At 25.6% G+C, this 24,702-nt stretch overlaps 3 protein-coding genes across 3 annotated transcripts; 2 read left to right on the top strand and 1 right to left on the bottom strand.

The window, feature by feature from the left end:
• The first annotated feature begins 152 nt into the window (after positions 1–152).
• On the top strand, positions 153–13,536 carry LOC127279990 (serine-rich adhesin for platelets). Its single transcript, XM_051302660.1, has 8 exons — positions 153–738; positions 2,371–2,555; positions 2,700–4,513; positions 9,838–10,076; positions 10,150–10,375; positions 10,450–10,737; positions 10,806–10,965; positions 11,039–13,536. The coding sequence occupies exons 1-8, from the start codon at positions 736–738 to the stop codon at positions 11,868–11,870; spliced, it is 3,747 nt and encodes a 1,248-aa protein (XP_051158617.1). The 5' UTR covers positions 153–735; the 3' UTR covers positions 11,871–13,536.
• Positions 13,537–13,577: 41 nt separating this feature from the next.
• On the bottom strand, positions 13,578–15,136 carry LOC127279993 (uncharacterized). The gene is made up of 5 exons (XM_051302665.1): positions 14,978–15,136; positions 14,515–14,913; positions 14,263–14,452; positions 13,982–14,197; positions 13,578–13,907 (listed from the first exon to the last, which is right to left on the bottom strand). Exons 1-5 carry the CDS (start codon positions 15,048–15,050, stop codon positions 13,655–13,657), a joined length of 1,131 nt encoding a protein of 376 aa, XP_051158622.1. The 5' UTR covers positions 15,051–15,136; the 3' UTR covers positions 13,578–13,654.
• Positions 15,137–15,292: 156 nt separating this feature from the next.
• Positions 15,293–24,208, top strand: LOC127279992 (uncharacterized). The gene is made up of 7 exons (XM_051302664.1): positions 15,293–15,549; positions 17,073–17,159; positions 18,880–18,989; positions 20,064–21,001; positions 21,059–21,891; positions 21,955–22,150; positions 22,252–24,208. The coding sequence occupies exons 4-6, from the start codon at positions 20,147–20,149 to the stop codon at positions 22,145–22,147; spliced, it is 1,881 nt and encodes a 626-aa protein (XP_051158621.1). The 5' UTR covers positions 15,293–15,549; positions 17,073–17,159; positions 18,880–18,989; positions 20,064–20,146; the 3' UTR covers positions 22,148–22,150; positions 22,252–24,208.
• The last annotated feature ends 494 nt before the right edge of the window (positions 24,209–24,702 follow it).

Raw genomic sequence — 24,702 nt, forward strand, 5'->3', positions numbered from 1 at the left:
TTGTATTTTATTATTTCAAAAATATATTTAAAAAAATATGACAAATATTACTAAATTAATAAAATTATTTTTATAATTTTTTCAATTATGATTGGTAGAAGAGAATAAAAGAAATAGAGGCGGGGTATGCGCAGATTCAGTGCGCAACGAGTTTCTCGTCAGTCGGTTACTAAACGATTCCTGTTCGCAATAGGGTTGATTTTTCATTAAATATTTTTGTCTTTTCTACTTTAAACTTATTACTTTTTTCATTTTACGTTATTGCTAAAAATTGTATATGCAAAGGAAAGTAGAATTTCTCGAGGGTAATAGGGATTATTTCCTATAAATATTTCGGACTATACGCAACATTGTCTCGTGGCGTACATTGATCTGCTTTAGATAATAAGTCAGTGTAATACTTTTCTCAAATAATAGGTTTATTTCTCTTTCAAGTTGTTAATTAATTCGCGATATATATTTATTGGTTTTTAATGAATATTTGAAAGAGAAATATTCGCGATAGAAGGTGTATATATAGATAAATATATATATATATATATATCAAATCGTTTCTCTCGTGGTAAAGCTTAAGAAAATGGCGACTGACTATAGAACTGATTACGTGTCGTTGGGCGACGCAACATGATAAGTGTACAAAAAATAGCTTATTTGATGAGATCAATATGTTATTGGTGTTTTATATTATCTAAAATAAATTAAATTTTCAAGAAAACATCAGTGAAATAAGAAAAAATGGTGAGTTTTTTTTTTTTTAATACTTTTGTTGTAATTTCATATACAATAAAAAATAATATATTATAAAGCATAATGTAAAAATTAGAGGGCGCTTCTAGTCCATCTCCATTCTAGTCCATCATCAGTTTTCCTTCATGAGAAGGGATAGATCAATAACCCCAAATAACCTGATTAGAAAAAAGTTCTTTTTAATTTATAAAAATTTAGCTAAGACAATTTCTTTTTGACAAATGAAAGTATATATCATTTTTTTTTTAAATTTATATAAAATAATAATATGTAATTATATAGTTGTAACAAAAGCATGCACATTAATCCAAGCATTAATTGTTAAGACAAATTTTCTTTTCCTGTCACAAAACAATGTAAATTTTTTTTTTTTTTTATTACTATATTAACCTATAATTTGTATTTGTAGAAAAATTTGTAAAATCTAATTAAAACCTGCTGTAATATTGATACTTTTAAAGTGTCAATATTATAGTACAAATAAATTATTTTTTTTTGAATGTTCATAGATATAGATTTAAACGTTTAATATCATTTAATTTTAAAAACTTTATACAAAATAGAAAAAATTGTTTTAAACAAAGAAATTGCAATCGATATTTTTCTTTATTGACATAAAATTGTATTTGTAAACTAATAATCTTGATTTGAAAATTTATTCCTTAAGAATTGACAGAAAAGTAAACAATCAAAACAAAAATTTAACTAATTTCATATTTTTTGTTTTTTTAAAATAGAAATAAAAAAAAACCATTTTTTAATTCAAACAGGTTTTTAAGTAAAATTGTTAAAAAATATCAAGAGTTACGTTTTTATAAATTTTTTTTGCCATTAGGAAATGTTTTGACAAAAATTGTAGTTTTTTACCAAAATCGTTTCTTGTTGTAAAAAAAAATTTGTAATTTTCGTTACACATTCAATAATTTATTATTTTTTTTTCTTTATAAAAAAAAATATCAAGTGGTACTAGTAATTTTTGTTTTTATTTTTCATCAATTGAATAAAATTTATTGTATTAAATTTTCTTTTTGAAATATAATTTATTTGGAACAAGTAAACATAAATTAAAATATCAATATTTTTAATTTAAAAAAAAAAATGTCAATAAAATCTTTTATTGTTCACTATGAGCCATTTTTTATGTAATGCTCTTGAAGAAATCTAGATCAAATTATATTGATCATAAATATAAAGTTATTGCAATATTTACTTTACAATGATGGGAAAAAAATTTTTTTTTAATTCATATCAATTGGTCAATTCGATAATGAGAAATATTCAATTGTATTTAAATATTTTTATATGAGAGATTTTTATTTATAATTTCTTTTATTATAAATTATTTTCTTTTTTGTTTGAAAAATAGAAATTCGGCAACAAATCGATTTAGGAAATTTTTTTTTTTTAAACCAGATTTAGATGAATGAATTTTGATATTGGCTATTTTTACACTTAATTTTTAATTCTGGTTAATTACCTATATATTTTTTAATATTCTCTAAGCAAATTAAATTATGAATGAATATGTAATGTAAAGAAATTGAGATGCAAAAATTTTTAAATATAAATTTTTTAATTATTTCAAATTAATTAATTTTCATTTATATTTTTTTTTTGTTATAGCCACGAATTGATCCTTTGTCACTGCTCAAATGCCTCAGTGTTTTACTTGGATCCACTGGAGGTATCAAAAGTAAAGAGGAAGTACATCGTTTAGCGAATCTTATGACTAAATTCTCTAAGAAATTAGTATCGAAATGTATATATATTCAAATTTTGAAAACAACAGATACCGATCTTCTTAGCCAGTAAGTAAAAATAGTTCAATATTATTTTTTTTGAGCATTAAAATTTGAGATCTAATTAAAAAAAAAATGATCAATTTTTGAATATGTAAAACAAAATTTCTTTATAATTTAGATATGAGATAAAAGAAAAATTTTTTGTTTTAGATTTATGGGCGCAGGTGGATGGAATCTTGTTCATATGTGGCTTACTGATGGTATTCTCGCAAAAAATTGGGCATTAATTCAAGAATTATTGGAACTTCTTTTACTATGTCCAGTGGACATTGAACGCTTAAAAAGCAATAATTGTCCAAAATTAATAAAAGGTTTATCTAAAGAAGGAAGCCATCAAGGTGTAAGAATATTAGCTAGCCGACTTGTTGAACAATGGTTGAAAATTGTAAAAGGCGAAGCAGCACCAAATTCGGTACCTGCACAAATTGTAACACTATCATCGTCATCAATAAAACCAACAACAATTCCAACTGCAATTGTACATCCAAGACCTGTTATTTCTACAATTCAAAGTAGTTCTTGTAGTACAAGTACAAGTAGTGCAACTGAGAAAAATGAGACTGATGTACAGATTGCACAAAATAATTGTTTAATTGATGCGGCTCAAGAAAATCAAGAACCATCAAATGATTATCATCGAATTACAGAGAAAACATTTCATTTACCAATTGATAATAAACAATCACAATGTTCTCAACAGAAAAAACAATCATTTGTCGTTGTACCATCATCACAATCGTCATTAGTTGTTCCAGTTTATAAAATTACAATACGCGATGGAAAACAAGTTTTAACGAAAGTCGATACTGATTCAACAAATATTATCAATATTTCCAATTCAGAAATAAATGGTGATATACATGAATTTCAAAATAATGAAAAATTAGATGATTATTCACAAAATGTGGAAAATGCCGATAAAACTGGCGATAAAGAAGAAACAACAGAATTGCCAAGCAGTGTCAATGAAATAACAACAATTGTTAATGCAAAAGAAAATTCTGATACTATTGATAGTGTAGATAAAATAAAAGATAATAAATCATCAGCCATTAGTAGTGAGAACAATAAGTCTGCTAATGATAAAGAAAATCGAGATTTTACAAAAAAAGATAATGACAAAAAAATCTATAATAGTAGCTCTAGTAGTAGTACTACTACTACTACAACTGTAACTGTTGAAAAAACAGAGAAAAAAAGCAGTCATCATAGTTCAAGCAGTAAAAGTTCTTCAAAACATTCTAGCTCACATCGTTCAAGTTCAAATTCTCATCGTTCTAGTTCATCATCATCATCATCATCATCTCATCGTTCAAAAACATCCAAAGATAAAACGAAAGATAAACATCATAACAATACTAGTAGTAACAGTAGTAGTAGTAGTAGTAGCAGTAAACATAGTTCAAACAGTAAAAGTAGATCTGAACGTGATAAAGAAAAACAGGAAAGAGAAAGGGAAAAACAAAAAAAAGATCAAGCAGAAAAGGATAAAGCAACATTGGAAAAAGTTCAAGGTCCAGCTTTAACTTCAAAATTAGGAAAAATACCTAAGAAAAAAACTGATGAGCCAAATGATATTAATGTAAAACGAAATTCAACAGATTCTAAAGAAATGACAAAAAAAAATTTGCCTATTGAGAAAAAAAATATTTCAATATCAATAGAAAATCGAAAAATTCAAGATTCGACGCGACCAAAAACAGTCAAGACATTTAATTCAAAATTTAGATCAACTGGATTAGAGGAAGAAGCAAAACCACCACCGCCAAGATCAGCGAGAAAGCCAAATATTGTTGTTGATAAACCAAAAATAATATCAACAAAAATATCATCATTGAAGAGACCATCGCCATTAAGAGAAAGCAGTTCGTCAGCTGATAAAAAAGCAAGATTAATGCTTGATAATTCAGTTACACCTCCAAATGATGAGAAAAAAGGTGGAATCAAATTAATTAAACCAAAACGTAAGTATGAATGAAAATTGATAAAAAAAAGGCAAAAACAAAGATTTAGATTAACAAGTATGAATGTGTATTTTAAAATTACATTACCTAACATTTTATTCATTTCACAGGTGATTGGCAACAGAAAAATATTTTTTTTTTTTTACAATTGTATATATTTTTTATTAATTTTTATTTATTATTATCGAGTAGAATTAGATTTCAAAAGTGGTAAGTTAATTTCATCATTGGCACATCGTGGATCTATAATGAGCTAAAATTAATCAAATTCAGGTAATGTTTTAAATATAATAATTAAATTATTAATTTTTTACATGTACAGCTAATAATAGATTAATGGTAATGTAATCTATTTATTATAAACTAATTGATAATTTTATAATTATGAGAATGTCCTCATTTTTATTATCATCATCTTCATCATCATCATCGTCATTATTGTAATCATCATCATCATCATCTTCATCATCACTATTAACAGTAGCAACACTGCCGTCATCAGCATAGGACATCTTTGTTATCGTCGTCGTCGTTGTTGTTATTATCATGGTCATCACCTTCAACATCTTACAACATCTACATTAGGTAAGACAGTCAAATAAATTTTTTTTTTTTGTTTAATTTTATTCTCTTCGTGTGTAGAATATGGAAAAAATAATCAAATAAATTGATCTAGTATCTGAATTTCTTTAAACTCATGAGTCTCTATATTTTTATTAGATTGATAAATAATTTAATAGGACGATTATAAAAATTTATTTCAATTTTCAAATATTAATCATTGAGTTGTGATCGTATACATTTAAACTATATTTGAAGTAATTGTCGAAGTAATAATTATAATTTTCTTTTTTGTTTATATATTTACCATCTAAAACAAAAAAACTATTTTTATTGATTTTAGATTTTTTGTTCATATTTACAAGGAAAATTATAAATTTTATTTGTGTCTATAAAATTTTATAGAAAATTATCTGTTTAAAATTAATTATTATTATCGAATATTACAAAAATAAACAAGAATTTGATTTTACATGTTAGTTGTAATAAAATTATTTTCAATTAGCTAATTTTTATTCTCAATTTTTCTAATATTCTGAATACCGGTGTTAAAATATTTATTAATAATAATTTATTGTCAAATTTTATTCGTTTTTTTTTAAATTAGATGTCTAGAGAAAAATAGTGTTTAATTTTACAAGTTAAATTTAATTTATTAAATCACAGACAATTTTTTTTGTTATGGAATTAATAAACAATTTTTTTTTGTATATGATCACAAACCGCGTCACTGCAATTTCAGTAATAATTGAAAATTACAAAAAATAATTTCCAAAAATCAAATTTTTATTGAAAATTTTAATTGGCAAACAAAAAATTATTATTTTAAAAAAAAGAAGAAATAGTCAATTTAATAAATTACACATACTTTCTTCTTCACAGTTCCTTGTGAGGCTGAGGGTTTTTTAAAAAAAAACCATCTTCTTTGACTGTTATCTAATTAAAAAAAATATTAATTCGAAGAAAAAAATTCAGTAAGCCCACGCGTTTATTTTTTTCACAGTTCAAACGTAAATTCATGAAATTAATTATTTTACTACCACTTGATTTTTTTAAAAATTATTTATTTCAAATACAATTTTTGAATTAAAAACAATTTTTTTTTCTACAAATTACAGTTGATATTAATTTATTTCTTCTTTTTGAATTAATTTGTTATAATTTTGAAAAGAATTAATTTTTTATATTAAATTTTTTATAATTTAACGAAAATAATCGATTAAATATTAAATGAAACGAAAAAAAAGTAATCCGTGAATAAGTATTTTCTTCTAGTTTTGCAACTTTATGCAACATTTTCTACGTTAATTTTGGAACATTCATTTTGATGATCAAATGGATGAGCACTCTTCAAGAATATTTAAGTATGTGGTCTTATGGACGACGGGCATTGAACGACTAAATGAAGGTCTTTAATTCCAACACAACGAAGAGAAATTTGCAACCTGACTGCAAAATGCAACATAATAAAAAGTTTTTTTTGTCTTCCTGATTTTCTAGATTTGTTTGCTTGCTTGCTGCTAATTGTATTGATATAAATATTAAATTGTTAAGAAAATTTCATAAAGGAAAAGAAATTAGAGACTGAAGGATGAAAAAAAGAAAAAAATAATTAATTTTACCCTCCTTTATGTTTCCAAATCGAGCATAAAATTAAAAAGGAATAAAATTTAGAAAGCGTTTTACGCGATAGAATTAGCGGACTACATAAAGATAAAAAAAAAAAAATAATAAAAAATTGGGTCTATTCAATAACTCAAAGCAAACGAAACAATTTGAAAAACGGATAATTCATAATTGAAAATGAATATAAGATGAACAGATGAAATTTAAATTGAAAGGAAAAATGATAAATGAAATACTGTAGTAAAATATATTGCCCTAACATAGTACCTGTTATAATGAAAATTTGAGTACAAAATATAAAATATAATTTTTTCATTATTGTCGAAAGCATTTCCTGACTATAATAAATAGTTTCTTTTAACTATTACTTTTTTAATTCTTTTCTTTACCAATTAAAATATATGGTAAGAAATATGTATAATTTGTTACACATAATTTAAACAAAAAAACAAAAAAAAAAAAACAAATTTTACTAAAAAATTGTTTAATTTAATTAAAAATAAAATTTTTCAAAAAAAATTTTATTTTCAAAATATTCCCTAACATAGCACAAATATTTTTTTTATTTAAAGAAAGTTTCCAGTAAGTTTGTAATGCAAAGTTTGGAAGTTTGTATGAAAAAAAATTGCATCAAACTTGTGTGGTAAATATAAAAATTTCCCCATGATGATAAGTTTGCATTGCAAATTTTGCTGAAAAATTTCATGAAAAAATTGCAAATAAAATTTTCGCAAAAAATTAGAGAAAAAAATTTTTCCTGCAAAATGTGCTATATTAAAAAGTTTCTACAGATAGCTTAATGTTATGATTTTATGATAAAATATATCACTTTTTTTACAAGAAAAAAAATAATCAAAAATTTAAATTTAAAATAAAAAAAAAAAAAGACTTAACGAAATCTCAGGCTGTGCTAGCCTTAATGAATATTCTCATTATTTTGATTCCCTTAATTCGAAACAGGAGGATTGAAATTAAAATAGAAATTTTGTTAATATAAGAGTGTAATGTATTATTTTCAATTATTTATATATTTATTTAAAAAAAAATTGTAAATTTTTTTTTTTATTTAATTATAAAGGTTTTTCAGCTTGATTTTAATCACTTGTGCGCAGTAAACAAAATTTTCGTTGGGGCTATGCACGTGGTATTCTGAGATTTTGTTAATCCAAAAGATGATTTAATTCTTTTGACCTCAGATGAAAACTTAGGGGGTCGACTGTTGAAGAACAAAAAGTGGTGAGTGGCCCCTTTTGTCCATATTTTTTTTTGTTTCCAAATTATTTTATTTGTTATAGAAAAATTTCTAGACAAAACTGAAAAAAAAATAATTTTTCACTAATTAATATAATTATGTGAAAAATTATATAACTCTTAAAATGAAAAAGGCCTTGTAATTTTTTAAAAAAAGTTATTAAAACTGATTTTACATTTTCTTAGGACGACTTTTTTTTCCAAAAAAAGGAAAAAAAAATGATTTGAAAATTAATTAATCTTAAAATCACATAGAATGATAATTGAAAAGTAATTAGTCGTAATTTGTTGGCAGTTTTATATTTTATTAACAATTGGGTCATTAGTAATAATAAAAATTAAATAATTTATATAATAAAACCTTAAATGATTTTATTGGGTTCAATTATAAATCTGTAAATGACGTAATAATTTTAATCATTTTCAATAATTTTATTGCAATTATTAGTTTTTAATATCATTTAGAAATTATTATATGATCTTTTTTCAAAAAAAAATGGAAATCTTAAATAAAAAAAAGGGATGAAGTAATTTTTAAAAATATAGATATAAAATATTTTTTCTGTTTTCTAAAAATATATTTAATAATTTCAGTTATTAATTTTGGCTGAATTTCTGAAATAATTAAAATTAAAATTTAGAATAATTTCAGATTCTGATTATGAATTGTTGCAAAATTCTTCAATAATTGAGGTAAAAAAATTATTTATTTTTTTAAAATATATTTTATCATGTAATATCAAATTAATTAATTTATATAAATATGAATTTTATTTTCAGAAATATCATCAATAGTATAAATTTTAATTCATTAAATTAAAAATAAATTTAATATTTCAAAAATTAAGAAAGTAACAAACGATTTGAAAGTACAAGTTTGATTATTTTGATCATTAAAAAAAAAATATGAATAATTCTAATTATTCGTTATTTGTGGATTCAAAATATTTTAAATATACATTACATTGCATTTATGTATAATTTGAGTCTAAAATCTAGTTCTTCAATAGTTTTTTTTGATAACGCAATATTATTTATGTATAATTTTCCTTAAATCTTTATTTATAGATGCAATAATTATTTTGGTTTTATTCAATATCTTATTGTATTTTTCAGGGAAAATTTTAATATCTTTTTCAGGATTTTTATTAACTTTTTTTTTTGTTAAGACAACAAAGTGAGTAATTTAATGCCTACAACTAAAATCGATTTTAATAGAAATCGCATATACGATAACTGAAAATTATAGTTGTCGATCTAATAAACAATCTTCGAAAATATTGAAAATTTTATAATTAAAAAAAACTTTTAATTATTGAGTTAATAAATTCATATATAATTAAAACAATATAGAATTCCATAAAATTCACTTTCAAATAGATTATAAATTTCTGACATAATATTATTATTATTCAATTTTTTTCTGAAAAATTTCTTTTTTTTTTATGATTTTTGTACATTAACAAATGACAAAAATGTTTTATATTCTTCAATAAAAGAATTGTTATATTTTCTTTTTTCTTTTTTTTTATCAAAATGTTAAGTTGGATAAATTGTTCTTTTAATAAAATAAAAGATCTTATTTATATAATGTATTTAATTATTTCAAGTAATGTAATTTATTTAATTAAAATATATATCGTAAATAGATTTTATGTACTTTTCTATATTTATTGAATAAACTTAGGCAATTATCTTTTATTTATTCATAAATATTTATATTAATTGTAAGAAAGAATGTGTGTGTGAGAAATTAAAATAGGTTTAAATATTTTAAAATAATTTCTTCAAAAAAATATCTTTGTTTTTGCCTTAATTATTAAATATATACTTTTTTTAAATGCTTTTTTTTAAAAAAAAAAAATAATATTTTTAATTGTTTACAGCTATGATTTTGCAAGAGAGTGATATGTTCATGGACGCTTTAACAGCAGCATCAACAAAGAATAAAGAACCAAGAAAGCGAAAACGACGAACTTCGATTTCAAAGGATGCTGGACCTGATGTTAAAAAATTAGATACTAGTAGTGAAAATAATCGTGATCATTCACCTCCATTAAATTCACCATCTGTTGCCTCATCACAAAAAAATGAAGATAAAGCATTATTGAAGCCAAATTTCAAGGTATAGATTATTTTTTTTTGCAAATATTTTAATAATTGTTCAATTTACAAATAGTAATATAATTTTTTTTTAGTTTTATCAAGATACATTGGAAATTGATGATGATGATGAAACAAAGGCAAAGAATAAGTCTGAAGTGAATTCTAAAGCGAGAACAGAAAATGAAGAAGAAGAAGCGGAAGAGGAAAGAGATGAAGACGAAGACGATGACGATGAAGAGCATGATGATGATGAGGAACATAAAATTAAAATTTCCAAGGATCAGGATAATGATGAAGATGAAGAAGAAAGAAGTACAAGTGAGTTAATAATTATTTCCACAATATATATTTAAATGTTAATATTTTATTTTTATTTTTATTTTTATTTTTAGCACCAACACCAACGGAAGATAGTTTTAGTGACAAGCCAATAATAGAATCCAATCAAGAAGTTTCGGAATCTAATGAAATTCGCTATGTTGATGGATTAAGAAGTGTTTTAATTATACAAAAACGTAAAGGTCCTAAGAAAAGTCTAAAATGGAAAGTCGAATTAGAATCAGTACGATATTTTGAATTAGACGAAACTGAGAGAGTTAATGTAACTAAAACATTCACTGACATGAAACAAATTGACAAACAAAATGAAAGAGAAGCCTTCCAAATGGCAAGAAAATTAAGTAGGTGTAAATTAAATTTTCCCCCTGGGAATTATTTTAGAAAAACTAACAAAATTTGTTTTTTACAGGTAATGAAGATTTAATGGAAGAAAAAACGAGGTGGAGAGCTTTGATTCCAATCGACGTTCCTCAAGCATTAGTTGAAGCTGGCAAAGACAGTAGGGAAAAAGATATTCAATATGCTCGTGAAAAAGGAATTCTTCAAGCGTTATATTTCCATCGAAACATGTAATTATTTACAAAGAAAAAATTTATTTTCATTTATTTTCTTATTTATTAATTTTTTTTTTTTTTAATACAGGATTCCTGATACGCCTGCAGAGCCAGAAGAGGAACGACTCTTGCCAGTGATAGAGGCGAAAGTAATTCCTCTCGATGATTTAACAGGAACAAAGGCAAATGAAAAAGATTTCACAACAATACCATGGCCAGAACCAAGGCCCCAACTTCCGAATCCACCAATTCCACCTGCGACAATGACTAATTTTCCATATCAACCGTATCCTCAGAATAATCCCCATCCAATGCTACCGTCAATGGGACCACCTCAACAAACTCCAATGGGACCAATAATGCCACAACCAATGATGAATCCAATGAATCAAATGGGCACAGAAATGGGAGTCCCAGTACCACCTGGAGGTGGTTGGAGAACAGGTGATGGTAAAGTTGTTGTTCCCGATATGCCGGGAATAATGCCAAATGTACCTGGTAATTATCCACAAGGTATGGAGGGTCCAATGGTACCACCGCCACCTGGAATGATGGGTCCACCAATGTATAATCAACCGGATGGTTTTATGTTGGGACCTGAAGATATGGGTTATAATAATGTTCCAAATAATTTTCAAGGTGGTCCTCCCGTTATGTTTGGACCGGGACCTAATTTTCAAGGTGGTCCCAGAGGAAGTGGACCAATGCACGTTAATCGTGGAAGAGGTGGACCACCACCACCACCTGGTGCTGGTTGGTTTCGTGGCGGTCCACCAGTTAGAGGTGTTGGATGGCGTGGAGGATGGAGAGGAAACACTAAACAGCCACCAGTTTGTAGACAATTTTCAAAAAGTGGTTACTGCCGTGCCGAAAATAAGTGTCAATTTCTTCATCCTGGCGTTAATTGTCCTCCATTTTAAATAATTTTTAAAAAAAACCTGTCTCTAACCATATGCCTGATAAAAAATGAAGTTTCTATTTTGTTGATAGTAAAAGTGCTTCAAATAATTGAAATTTACAAAAGAATTTTGGAATAGTTGCAGGCCATTATTTCATTTAATTCCCAATATCTAGAAACTTGAATTGTGATACTCATTTTGTTTTCGTAAACATTTTGATAAAAGTGTAGTGTTTTTTGGGAATAATCGCAACATATTTGAAAGTTCATAGGTTTTTTTTTTTTGAAAAGAGAAAACTTTCCTAAATGACTATTGAACAAAAAATTATCCAAGCAATATTTTTCCATTTTTTTGTGCTTTTTATTCTGTCAGAGAATTTTTATTGTATCCATAGCGCAAAAAAAAAAAAATTTAATTGACAGAAAGAAAAATTAATTTTTTTCTCACAAAAGGAAAGAAATTATTTTACCTTTTGTAAATGGATACACAAAAATAATGACAAATTTTTGACTTTTCATGCCATATCTTTGGAAACAAATGTACAGTATGTTTGAATTATTATTTTTTTTTTATTGCGCTGTTGAACAGCTCATGATATTCTCAAATATGACGCTAAAAAGACAAATCGATATCCGAATTGTTTATATATATTTTTTTTTTAAACATTTGTCTTAAGATTATTTTTTTTTCATTATTTTTGAATACACAGTTTGGACCAAGTTTGTATCAGTTTAACTACGTCAAAATGAAAACGAATATCATGATTCAAATCTAGAGATTCTAAAACATCTTCTATAACATTGAATTGAATTATCATTTATTAAAATGATTGTTGAAGAATTGCTTTTAATGGGTTTCAGTCGCAAAAAAAAAAAATTCTTTTTTTTTCTGTGCTTCAAATATTATTTTTCATCAATGTACATATGCACACTAAAAGTTCAAGCATAAATTATATGCATAATACTGCGTAATAAGTATATAAGTTTCCAGGTATTTTTTAAAACTGATATTATTAAAGGTCAATATATTTTGTACATATACAGTAAGGATATTTAAAATCAATAATGTTTAATTTACATATTATTGATTTAAAAAATTTTTTTTTTACTGTATATTATTATTGTATAATATTATGTAAAAAGCGTTCAAGCGAATTATTATTATGTGTGTTGGTTTGTAAATATAGATAATAAACATACTTTTACACACAGAGAGAAATTTCGAAAACAAATTCAAATATAAAAAATGTTATTAATTTATAAAAAAGGAGAAATTTTATTTCTTCATGATAAATTTGGACGCTTTGTCAACGTGAATTATTAAAGTTTCTGTTAATGTAAATACATAATAAAGTCAAAGTTTTGTCACAAACAAATTAAATTCGAGGGACGCTTTAAAATTAATATCTGTATAGATAGCTTTATTTTTAATCAAGTCAGTATATAATTAAAAAGAAAATTTAACTTAAAAGTAAAAAAAAAAAAGGTACTCAATGAATTTATAATCAAAAATTCGATTATTATTATTATTCATATTAACAAAACCTATGTACTTTTTTTTTTCTTTTTTTTTACTAGAAATAATGGTTAAGTTTATTGAATGCACACGATTGTTAAATTTGTAAATAATTGAAAATATGATTGTATGAAAGTCGCGCAGTTTTTCTGATAAATACACGATTCCAAAACTTATTTTTTTCTGTATTTGATTAACAAATAATAATACCTATTTTTCTTAGTGAAAAAAAGTTTTATTAAAACATATATTTTTTTTATTTATAAAAGTTTAGAATAATTTTTTACAAATTATTTGCGATTTTTTCGATTAGCGAATAAAGATAATGGAGGTGGTAATGGAAGTTTTAGAACAACTATTTTTTTGTTTTCTTTAAGTGGTAAGGCACAAATTAATCTTGCGAATTCAGTCATTTTTTTAAGACTTATACGAACTCCAATTTCAGTTGCAAATAATTCCAAATCTAATGAATAATCATTTATCGCAAGAGCTAAGATAATACAATGAATAATACCCTTATCTTTTATACTACTAGGTCGTAATCTGAAAATAGATGAAAAATTTTTAATTTAATGAAATGTAAAAATTAATTTCAAACTAAAAAAAAATTATTTTACCTTCCATTAACACTGTTTAAACTATATTTTTCCATGACATAGTCATTAACAATATTTGAATAAACACATATTTTAGTACCACGTTTTTTTGCATCTTTAATTGGAAGTTTAAACCATGTCATTACTGCATCAATATATAATAAAACTGCTAGTCTTTTATTGCAATTTGGAAGATTTTTTATACACTTCAAAGTATCAATAAAAAATTTAGATTTCCTGAAAAAAAAGCAAGATATTAATACAATTGAAAATTTTTTTTACAAGTTAATTATTTTTCTTACCCTTCCAATGAATCCTCCACTGATTCGAATTCCACTTGAAATAAATTTTTTAAAACTTCCTTTGGAACAATATCATTAATATCATAAACATCGGCTATATTTAATGCTTCTCTATTACACGGTGGTAAAATAGAATTTGTCAATAATTCTTCACTGTCTAATGAACCATTCATTTTTTCCACATCTACATCTACATAAAAAAAAAAAAAAGTAAATAATTTATTACAACACAAGATTAATAAAAATATTTACTTGAAACAGTTTTTTCCAGAAGTTCATTGACAGAATCCCCGCTTATTTTGGTCTTTTCATGTAATTCTGTTTTTCGTTTAACTTTCTTTGAACCAAATAATTTATTAAGTGTTGCAATTTTATCAGTGCTTGTATAATTGTCATTATTTAAATTACGATTTAAAACAGGTGCAACGTCCCATCGTTCGGCTTGTATAAGTTTTATTTTGCCCGTTATTTTGTCACGAATAGCCAACATTGTACACATTGGTTCCTTATCAACATTTGGCCTATAACCTTTGTATACAATTTTTCCATTTGATAAAGCAAGTACTGTTTTTTCACATTGTTCATTAGAAAATATACCACATTTCATATTATAAGTCTCATCATCTTTTAATTGTCCATTTTGAAAATTGACTAGAAAAATTAAGAAATTTTTGTTTTAAAAACTAAATAATAAAATAAACAAAATAAAACTTACCAATTATAGGTTGTAGACAATTTGTATCTTTTGAAAGAACAATAACGTCTGTTATTACTGCATCGGTTTTCATTTTTTTGTTTTTTTAAATTACTATTTTTTCTTGTAAAAACATTACTCTTTAAACAACTGTCAAGAACTATGTAAAATTAGAGAAAAGCCTTTTTTCTTTAAACACATTACAACAAGACTTATGATGATTGGTTACATATGGACATGTGGAAATATTTCCACCAATCAGCGATAACAAAATTGTAGTACAATGCAAACAGACCCTATTATTTTCTACATGAATATCAACACAAAGGCCATGTCATTGTAAACTTCAGTTGGCGTCGGTCTTCGGTCAAGTTAATTAGTTAAGTGTTATCTTTTACAATAACTTTTTTTTTTCTAATTCTCTAGTATCAAAAAGAAAATACTGTTTTCCATCATATTATTAGTGTGTCAATCTAAATGTGTTGTCGCATTTCTTAAAAGTGCTATAATGTGTTTTATATAATTAAAGAAAAATTTTTTTTTAAAAAATGAATGAAAAGGAACATTTTATTGGATAAATAATTTTATTGAAGGTGAGTAATAGAAATTTTGACTTTAAAATAAATTACTTCTTTGTGTGTATGTGTATGTAACATGTATGTTTGTCTCTCTGTGTGTGTGTATTTAAGGTGGGGGGTTATATATATAAATAATCAAAATTAATTACGGATTTTTTTTTATCTAACACAATTTTCTATTACAGCTAACTTGTTTTTCTATGACAATTAATATAGTTAATTTTTCTCTCTATTACAATTTTGATAAATATTTTTTTTTATACGTTATAAAATAAAATTCTGTAATTATTTACTAATCTTTTACTTTTGTGATATAAAAAACTATTTTTTTCAATTAGTCGTTTTTAAACATTGGAATTAAGTATTTAAATGTTAGTTTATATAAATAACAATTTTTGCAATAGTTTTCAATTTTGAAAAGCGTTCGCATTCCTAACTTTTTTTTATTCGTTTAGGACAAAGTGATTTAATATTTAAAAAAAATCCGTTAGGCAGTAAAGATTTATAATTCATTGAAAGGGAGTTTATATTTTTGCAAATTTTTTTTTATTTAAATACATAATTTTTTTTGTTTCGCTATTTGACTTTTTTTCTATTTTTACGGAAATATTAAATTTGATCAATACAAACAAATTTGCCATTCTAATTTATATTCTATTTGCGATTTAAATGAGAAAAAAAAAATGATTTTGATAGTAAATAAATTTGATGAAAGCCGAATTTTTGCGAATTTACTTTACTGAAAAGAATGTATATATATATATAGGTGTGCGCGAGTTTCCCGTCGATCAGGTTGGCGCCGTGTAAAGATCCCCTCCTGCATAAACCAGAGTTGGAACAGGTTTCAAGGCTGTGTGTTGTTCATCGTTGATTCCTTGACGAACGTGTATCACAGGATGATATAGGGAATGTTATATTTAAGTAGGATATACGAATATTATGACACAACTTTTTATTATATAGTCAAAAAGTAATTTAAAAAAAAAAGGAATAAATTATTTAAAATAAAAGGGAGGGGGGAAACAAAAAATGGAGAATAATTATGAAAATGAAAAAAATGTAATAGTAAACAATATTTGATTTAGCAAAAAAAAAAGCGTTGAATATTGTCGAGGTAAATTTGAGAAGATAGACTAAAGGCAAGCAAGCATACATACAAGCTATATAAATGAACAGACTTGTACAACACTGGTCTGGCTATAACCCGGAGTCTGCTGACGGTCGCCCCATGTATGGCAGCTTGTTTTATGCAGCCTGAATTACTATACACTCTGCTTTGCTGCACTTACCTTCAAACGCCGCACCAGTTTAATGCTCTTTGGAACTATCGCTGAAGCTTTATTTATTAAAAAAAAAACAATATTTGGGAAATTCATATTTTCTTCAATGATAAATTTTCATTTTAAATTCTTTTTTAATATTTGCCAAAAAAATTTTTTTTTATAAATTTCTAAATATTTCTAATTATAAAAATAGAAAAAAAAACAAATCTTTTGTTTTTAATAAAAATTAAAAACCGTTTTATAATTTTCTTGCAGATTTTTATACACTTAAGTGCTGACGAGACAAACCAGAATGCCGTTATGGGTTAAAAGTTGAAGTTCGAAAGTTCCAATCGACAATGAGTAAGCATGACAATTTTTATATTATTGATTTTTATAGCTAAATTAATTTTTAATAGATACATTTTGAATAAATTCATCTGAATTTGAAAATATATTTTTATTTAGAAAAGAAATTTTTGAAATCGCAAAAGGAGGAAAAAACTACTATTATGGAAAAATTTTGCACCAATTGATGAAATTTTCAATTATGAGAGATATTAACGAAATTTTTGCAAGCAAAAATTGTAATCAAGGTCAAAAACTTGATGTCAGATTGTAATAGTGGTATCACATATATATATATATGTCTATCGAGTAGGCAGGTAACTAAACCCGTGACTAACGGATACATTTGCCTGAGGGGTTACACATATATTCTTAAAGAGAATTTGCTAACTTTGAAACGTTTGCCTAACTTTTCGCTTATTTGAAAATGAAAACAGAAAAAGAAATTGATAAAACATTTTTTTGTGTGGAAACTGGAAACAAAAAAAATTAGTGAATTTTTTTAATAAAAAGTAATAAATTTATTAAATTCCATTCAAATTTTCTGATATCCAAATGCGGATTACCTTGTCGTTTGACCTCTCTTATGACCTCTAACGGACTTGTATACCACACCTCAGGCGGTCTCATATGCACTTGCGTAAGATTACGTCGCGCCATAGTCACACAGAGAGAAATTATATATACAATTGAGATGGCACTAGGTAAACAAAATTTCAATTTGAAAAATTGGTAAAGAAATTTTATCAAATTTAGAAAATTTATAATAATCATTGAATGAGGATTTCAATAATTTTGAAAAATTGAAAATCCATTGAAAAAGTCAATTTTCGTGAGTCGTGTCTATTTTTTTTTTCTACTTTTGTGTACTGAAAATGCTGCGTCAGTTGCCACTGGCATTTAAATGTTATCGCTGTGTGCAGGATGATATTTCACAAAAGGCATACAAAACGGGTTACTCTCTCTCTCTCTTTCTCTTTCTCTTGTTGAGAGAGTTCTCTTCCTTACTATGGTAACATTTTGAAAGTTAAATGCCAATCAACAGTTCATTTAAGTCTACAAATTTTTTTTTTATTATTATTTAAAGAAAAATTGTATGTACAAAACTTATTTGTTAATTATTAATTAATAATGAATAATTATTAATTAATAATGAATAATTAATAATTAATAATTAATAATCATTCATTGAAGAGAAGAATAATACCATATTTTTTTAATTGATACAATTTTCGATTGAAATTAAAAATTTTCTTTAATGTTAGTGAACTTTGGATTTCATATGTCTTAAACAAATATATTGTCTTGTGGTGCTGACTATTTTGCATAAAGTAGAGTCTAAAAGTTGGCTTTTAGCGGAAACTCGTAACAATATACGCGTAGCAGCACACCATTCAAGGCCTTGTGAGTTCTCATGACTAGGAGGTCTTACAACTCAAGGTCTTCACGGTCCTGTTGAACACTGTTTTTCACTCACGATCGAGACAAAGGAAAGCTCAATTCTATACCCCCAATAGAAAAGTAAAATATTTTTTTTAAGTTCTAAATTCGATACAAAAAAAATAGAAAAATTTTGTTTTCCTACATCGTTTAAAAAATTAAATCACATTTTCAAGATTATAAATATAAAGAAATAATTATATAAAAAATTTATTTTATTTCTTTATTTGAAAATTACTTTTATAATTTATTTTGTAAATTGTAATTCAATTTCTTTTTTTATTTTTTGTTGCAGGTCGCTAATAACAAGAAGCAATCAGTTAAAATTTTTAACAGGGAATGTCCCAAAGAAATTGAGTATGGAATCTGGCCATAATGATCCTGACTGTACGAATGCGTTTATTGGTAATATGAAAATTCAAAATTATTTCTGAAAAAAATTACACTGAACTAAAATTTATTTGATTCAAATACTCGACTATTATCAAAAAAATTTATTTGTATCAAAATAATTATTTGAATAAATTAAATCGTATTTTTAAATACAGAATTCAAAATATAATTTAAATAAAAATTATTTCAATTATTTATTTCATAAGCGAGTATTTGAATCAAATAATTTTTTTTCTAGAATTGTATTTCAAGGATATAAAAAAAAAAAAATGAGACAAAAGTTTTGAACGTTCAAAATTTTTTTTGTAACTTCTACGAATTTTATTACAAAATATTGTTTTAAATATATCTAAAAAGAAGTTATTAATTTAATTTTCTTTTTTATTTACTATTTTATTTTACATTGACATTATAATTTCTAATAATTTATAGATTGCAAAAATATTTTCAACGTTCAAAACTTTTGGCTCATAAAAAAAAAAGGAATAGTTTGAATGAGAATTATTTTTTTACTTTTCTTTTTATTGCAATAATAAAATATTTCATTGATTATATATATGTAATTGGCGTGATTCAAGAACAAGTTTGGTAAATTACATAAGCGTATGTTTTAAAGACTTAATGTTCGATAACCCGCAACTTCCGGTGATCTTGAATCATTAATAGTGTACAGTACAGTTAAATTTTCTATTTTTATTTTAATTTTTTTTTTTACTAGACTTGAATAATTGTCGAATCATAGAGAAATTTTAATAAATAAAATTAAAATTTAATTTTGATGTTAAAGAAATTGTTTTTTTTTTAAAAATTCCACGAATAAGAGAATTTTATAACAGCTTCTTTGGATATGATCTCACACACATATACGCCAGCACATACACTATAGAACACGACACGTTGCATATCGTTGGTGGTGCATCAGTACTTGGCCTTGATCCGTGTCAGTGGCATAGAGTAATACAGGACCCGCTCTCAAAGCCGAGTCCATCCGAATTCAACCGAGATTGCATTTACAAAAAAAATATTCTTGAATTTATTTACATTGTTATTGAAAAAAAAATTCTAAAAATGAATCTCCTGTTTCAGATGGAACGCATAAACGAAATGATGAAAATTGGAAGAAAATTGTAAAAAATTAAATAATTATTTAAAAAGCCCGTTGGAATTCAATGGCTGCGACCGACGGGCAAATTATTGTAGCCGCGGCTCGTTGGGCGGATGAAGCAACATATCTCCGTGAATTTGTATCCAAATATCGTTTACCAACTGTGATAAAAATCACTAAAGGTCAATATGGAGGTTTAGGTGTTCCAACATTGCCAGCGCCAAGTTTACAAAGTACAGCATTATTATTATCAGCTGGTCGTAGACGAAAAATAGTAGCTCAAGCAGTTAAAATAAAAGAAGGACGACGTGTTATTGGAGTTGGTCCTAGATTAGCGATACCAGATTCATATCCAGGATATTTTGAAATTTTAAGCGAAGAAGGAAGAGCTGTACGTGGTATTGAGTCTGTTAATGAATTATCACGTAAATGTCCTGAAGAAGGTGCATTGGTACGTGAAACAATAAGAGGAATAGCATGTAAAATTGAAGATGAAACAATTTTAACTGAAGGAAGTAAAACAATAATAACAGGCGAAACAGTTTCGGTTGCTGGTGAAGTTGCAATACCAGGTAGGGGAAAATTTCTCCGCTGTATTGATTCACATGGTGATAGTGTACTATTTGGTATGGAGCAAAGATGCCGTTTCAGTGCATTGGCTCGCGAGGACAATATCAGCGGTGTTCATACAGCAAAAGCACTTTTAAGTAAACGATTACCCTTGACTGTTAGACTAGTCCATGGCCAACCACCAAGAGGTCTTAAATCGCATTTTATTCCCGAATTGCGATTACTTTCAACCTATGAAGAGGAACATGTATTTGCCCTACCGTTGCAAAGTCGAGAAGGTGCCGCCGTAGCTCTACCATTAGCAGCACCACTTAAATTGGTCAAGTCAAGAAATGAAGAAGCACTTAAGGTAATTTCATTTCTTTTCTTCCCTTTTTTCCATTTTTTCACAATTTTTTTTTTTCAGATAATGCCTGAATTGAACAGGTTGGTGGATCGAGCAACACGTCTTGTCGCCGATGTCGCTGACAAGGCACACGTTTTAGATGGCCGTCTGGGTGATGGTAAATCAAGACAAACGAGAAATAATGGTTTCCTTCGAAGATCCGTGAGTTCGGACAATTCCAATAATCATCAACGACATAATAATAGTAATAATAATCATCATCATCATTATAATTATCATCAATCATGTTATAGAGATGAAAATCGTGTTCCCACTGAGGAATACGATGAGATTGATCAAATATATGATTATGTACGGGGATTTGCACCATTACCGAAAAGTGTCAGATCACCATTTGAAAATCCAATACGTCCAATTTGTCCATCACCTCCATTAATTGCTTCTGTTCCTGTTTCGCTTAGTCAAACTTCACTTCCAACTAGTACAACTGCCTCGGCACTTGTTCCTAATCCAATTACTGTAACAATTCCATTAGTTGATGATCGACCTGAACCGCCGCCAATTGAAACGATACCAACAAAAAAAAATGCTGAAAAAAGAACAAGACGAACTGTTAAAGAAGCACCAGCAATGCCTAGAATTGAAAAACCACCATTGGCAAAACTTTATATTAAAAATGGTACACAAAGAGGACGTCCACTTTTAAGACAAAAGAGTAGTTCTCCACTTAAGGAAACACCACCTAGTTTAAAAAGTGGTTCACCTCTTTTTAACATACGTTATAAAAGTTTAACAAATTTACAACAAGCAATGGAACTCGATGGTACTCTCGATTCAAGTCATTCCGGTGGGCGAACATCAGGAGATTCAGGCGCTAAACTTCCAGAGAAAAGGTACAAAATTAAAAATTATTTTTAATTACTATTATTTATTATTTTTCCTTTTTTTTTTATTAGGTCACGTCGTCTAAGTAGACCACGCTCTCTTACAAACCTTGTATGGGAACTTCGAGGCGGTGGTGTCAATTGTGCCAGACCTGAAACATCATTATCAAATAATATTGCTTCATTAATTCCACCATCAAAATGTGGACAACGTCTTGCTGTTACTGTCATGTCACCAAGACGTATTGGAACTCTTTATCTTTGATCTGTAAGTAATATTAACTTGACCATTTTTTTTTTAATTTTTAATTTTTAATTTTTAAATAATACTTAATTTTTTAATAATAATAATAATCTAATTTTTTTTAGATAATAGTCGAAGCAAAGGAATCACCAAGTTGTTAAATTAATTAATAAATACTCTTGTTTAAAAAAAAAAAACAATTTGTCGAAAAACGCAACTTTTACTATGTCCGCAAATACATTTTTTCTCTATAGTGATTTTACAATCACTTGATTCTTAATTGTGCCTTATTTTAAACAATAAATGTGTTTTCAAAATGGACTTTTGTTGGGGGGGGGGGAAGTATCACATTTTTAAAGATATAAATTTTTCTACTAAAATATATAAATACTAATAGCGGGTACAGAAAGAATTTTCTTTTTAATTTAAGAGTCGAAAAAAAATTGAAATTCAATGAAAACATAAAAGTTTGCATTTATTTTTGATTAAAAACAAAAAACAAGAGTCTTCTAAATAATAACCAATTTTACAATATAAGGAAATAAGCATAAATGATAATACAATTGCCATAATACTTAAGTCATACATTGTATTTTAGGTTTTTAAAAATCTGCGATAATTTTGTAATATGATTACAAATTATGTAATAAGGTGATCATCACAGCAATTATAACAATAAAATAGTAATAATAATAATATTTTGAAATCAAAATTTCAATTTGTAATCTCAATATTTTATTATTATTATTATTATTATTATTATTATTATTATTATTATTACAACTATTAATAATCTATATTATGATTGCAATTATTATTCTTTAATATTACTATTTTTTACATTTATAATAGTGTTAAGTTTAAAAAAAAAAATAATAGTACATAATTTGTATCAAGGGCTCAAAATAAATGATTGTGACAATGGCAAGAGATAAATTCTCGTTCGAATCACAATCATCTTTGCGTCTGTGGTGCAAAAAAAATATACATAAAATGACACAGTTTCTGTGCATGTGAGACAGAAAAAAAAATAAAAAATATTTTCACTGCTCTTGTCATATAGCAGTGAATTATTCTTTCTACAGAAATATGCAATATTTGAGAGAAATTAAAAATCAAATTTTTATTTTTTCTGCTGTAAAAGAAAATTAAGTTTCATAAGTTTTTTTTTTTTATTTTCAAAGCAGTAATTGAAATTTAATTTCAATAAATATAGTTTAATAATTGACAAGATTATTATATATTACAAAATAGATATTTAAAATTCAATGATAAGAATTGTTATATACATATATACATATATTTTTAAAAAAAATATTGAATGAGGCAAAACAAATTAAATTAATATTAAAAGGACAATTTTGATAATGAAATTATTAAATTACTTAAAATTCCATTAAACAATTTTAAAATAAGTATATAAATTTTTTTTTTTAAAGAATAAGCTTGCAAATAAGTTATAAATTGCCAAGATTGATTTATAATGCTCCTCATATAAAAGACTAACTTTATTAACATTCAGAAATTAAAAGACTTTTTTATAAACAAAATAGAAAAAAATATGGGCAAAAAAAAAAAAATAAGTTTATATTAATTTTACAACAACAAACCAGTCCAAGTATAGCTTCCGTTCATTTAAAATATAATGACGATCTCAAAATGCATCTTGGATATGGGTCTCATTTTTGTGATTATTATTGTATGATTTAGGTAGGATAGGTTTTTTTAATTGCGTAAATTTTCGCATTTTGTACCGATTTTTTTTTTTTTATTGACAGATTATAAAACGGATTATATATAGAGAAACTTCGTTATACTGTCTTTATTGTATTTTGTGTCATTATAGTCAACAATCATCAGTATCAATTTATAAGATCTCCCTCGAATACTTAAAGTATGCGTAAGCCTATCGCATTGTAGGTCTATTTCCAATTTTTGACCGAATAAAAAAACAAAAAAAATGTGTTTTTTCATTAGAAAAATATAATATAGTTAATTGCGATTAGCTTTACCAAAAATCTTGTACAATAATCATACATATAACATAAATATCAAGTCAATAATATCATTTTGATCAATTTATTACTGTTTTTTTATATATATCGTCAATTATCATCATCATCATCATCATTATTCATTATCATCACCGTTATAATTATCATCAAACGCGCCATTATGTAAAACGTATGTACTTTTATTGTGCTCACACATTTAAGTCATAAATTATCAAATAATGTAATTGCAACAAATCAATGTGTTTTATTTGTAATGCTAATAAAAAAAAAAAGTTTACATAATTTATCGGAAATAGACTAATTAAAAATCTTTAATAAAAAATGAGATTATTTGTTAAAAAAAATAATTAAACACAATGAATTTAATAATACAAAAAGTGAATGTTTTTTTGGGTAATGAAATAAATTAAAAAACCATTTTTTAATAGTACTTTAACTTTTAATTACGATTTTGATATCTTAAAGAGAATACAATTTGTTGTTGAATTTTTTGTTCTACATTTGAAAACATTGTAGAACTATTAACTCGAATAAGTACGCTTTTTTTTAAATGCAAATTTA

Source organism: Leptopilina boulardi, unplaced genomic scaffold (assembly GCF_019393585.1).
Source record: "Leptopilina boulardi isolate dan_hultmark-lab unplaced genomic scaffold, ZJU_Lbou_2.1 LbouV2_229, whole genome shotgun sequence".
NCBI lineage: Eukaryota > Metazoa > Arthropoda > Insecta > Hymenoptera > Figitidae > Leptopilina > Leptopilina boulardi.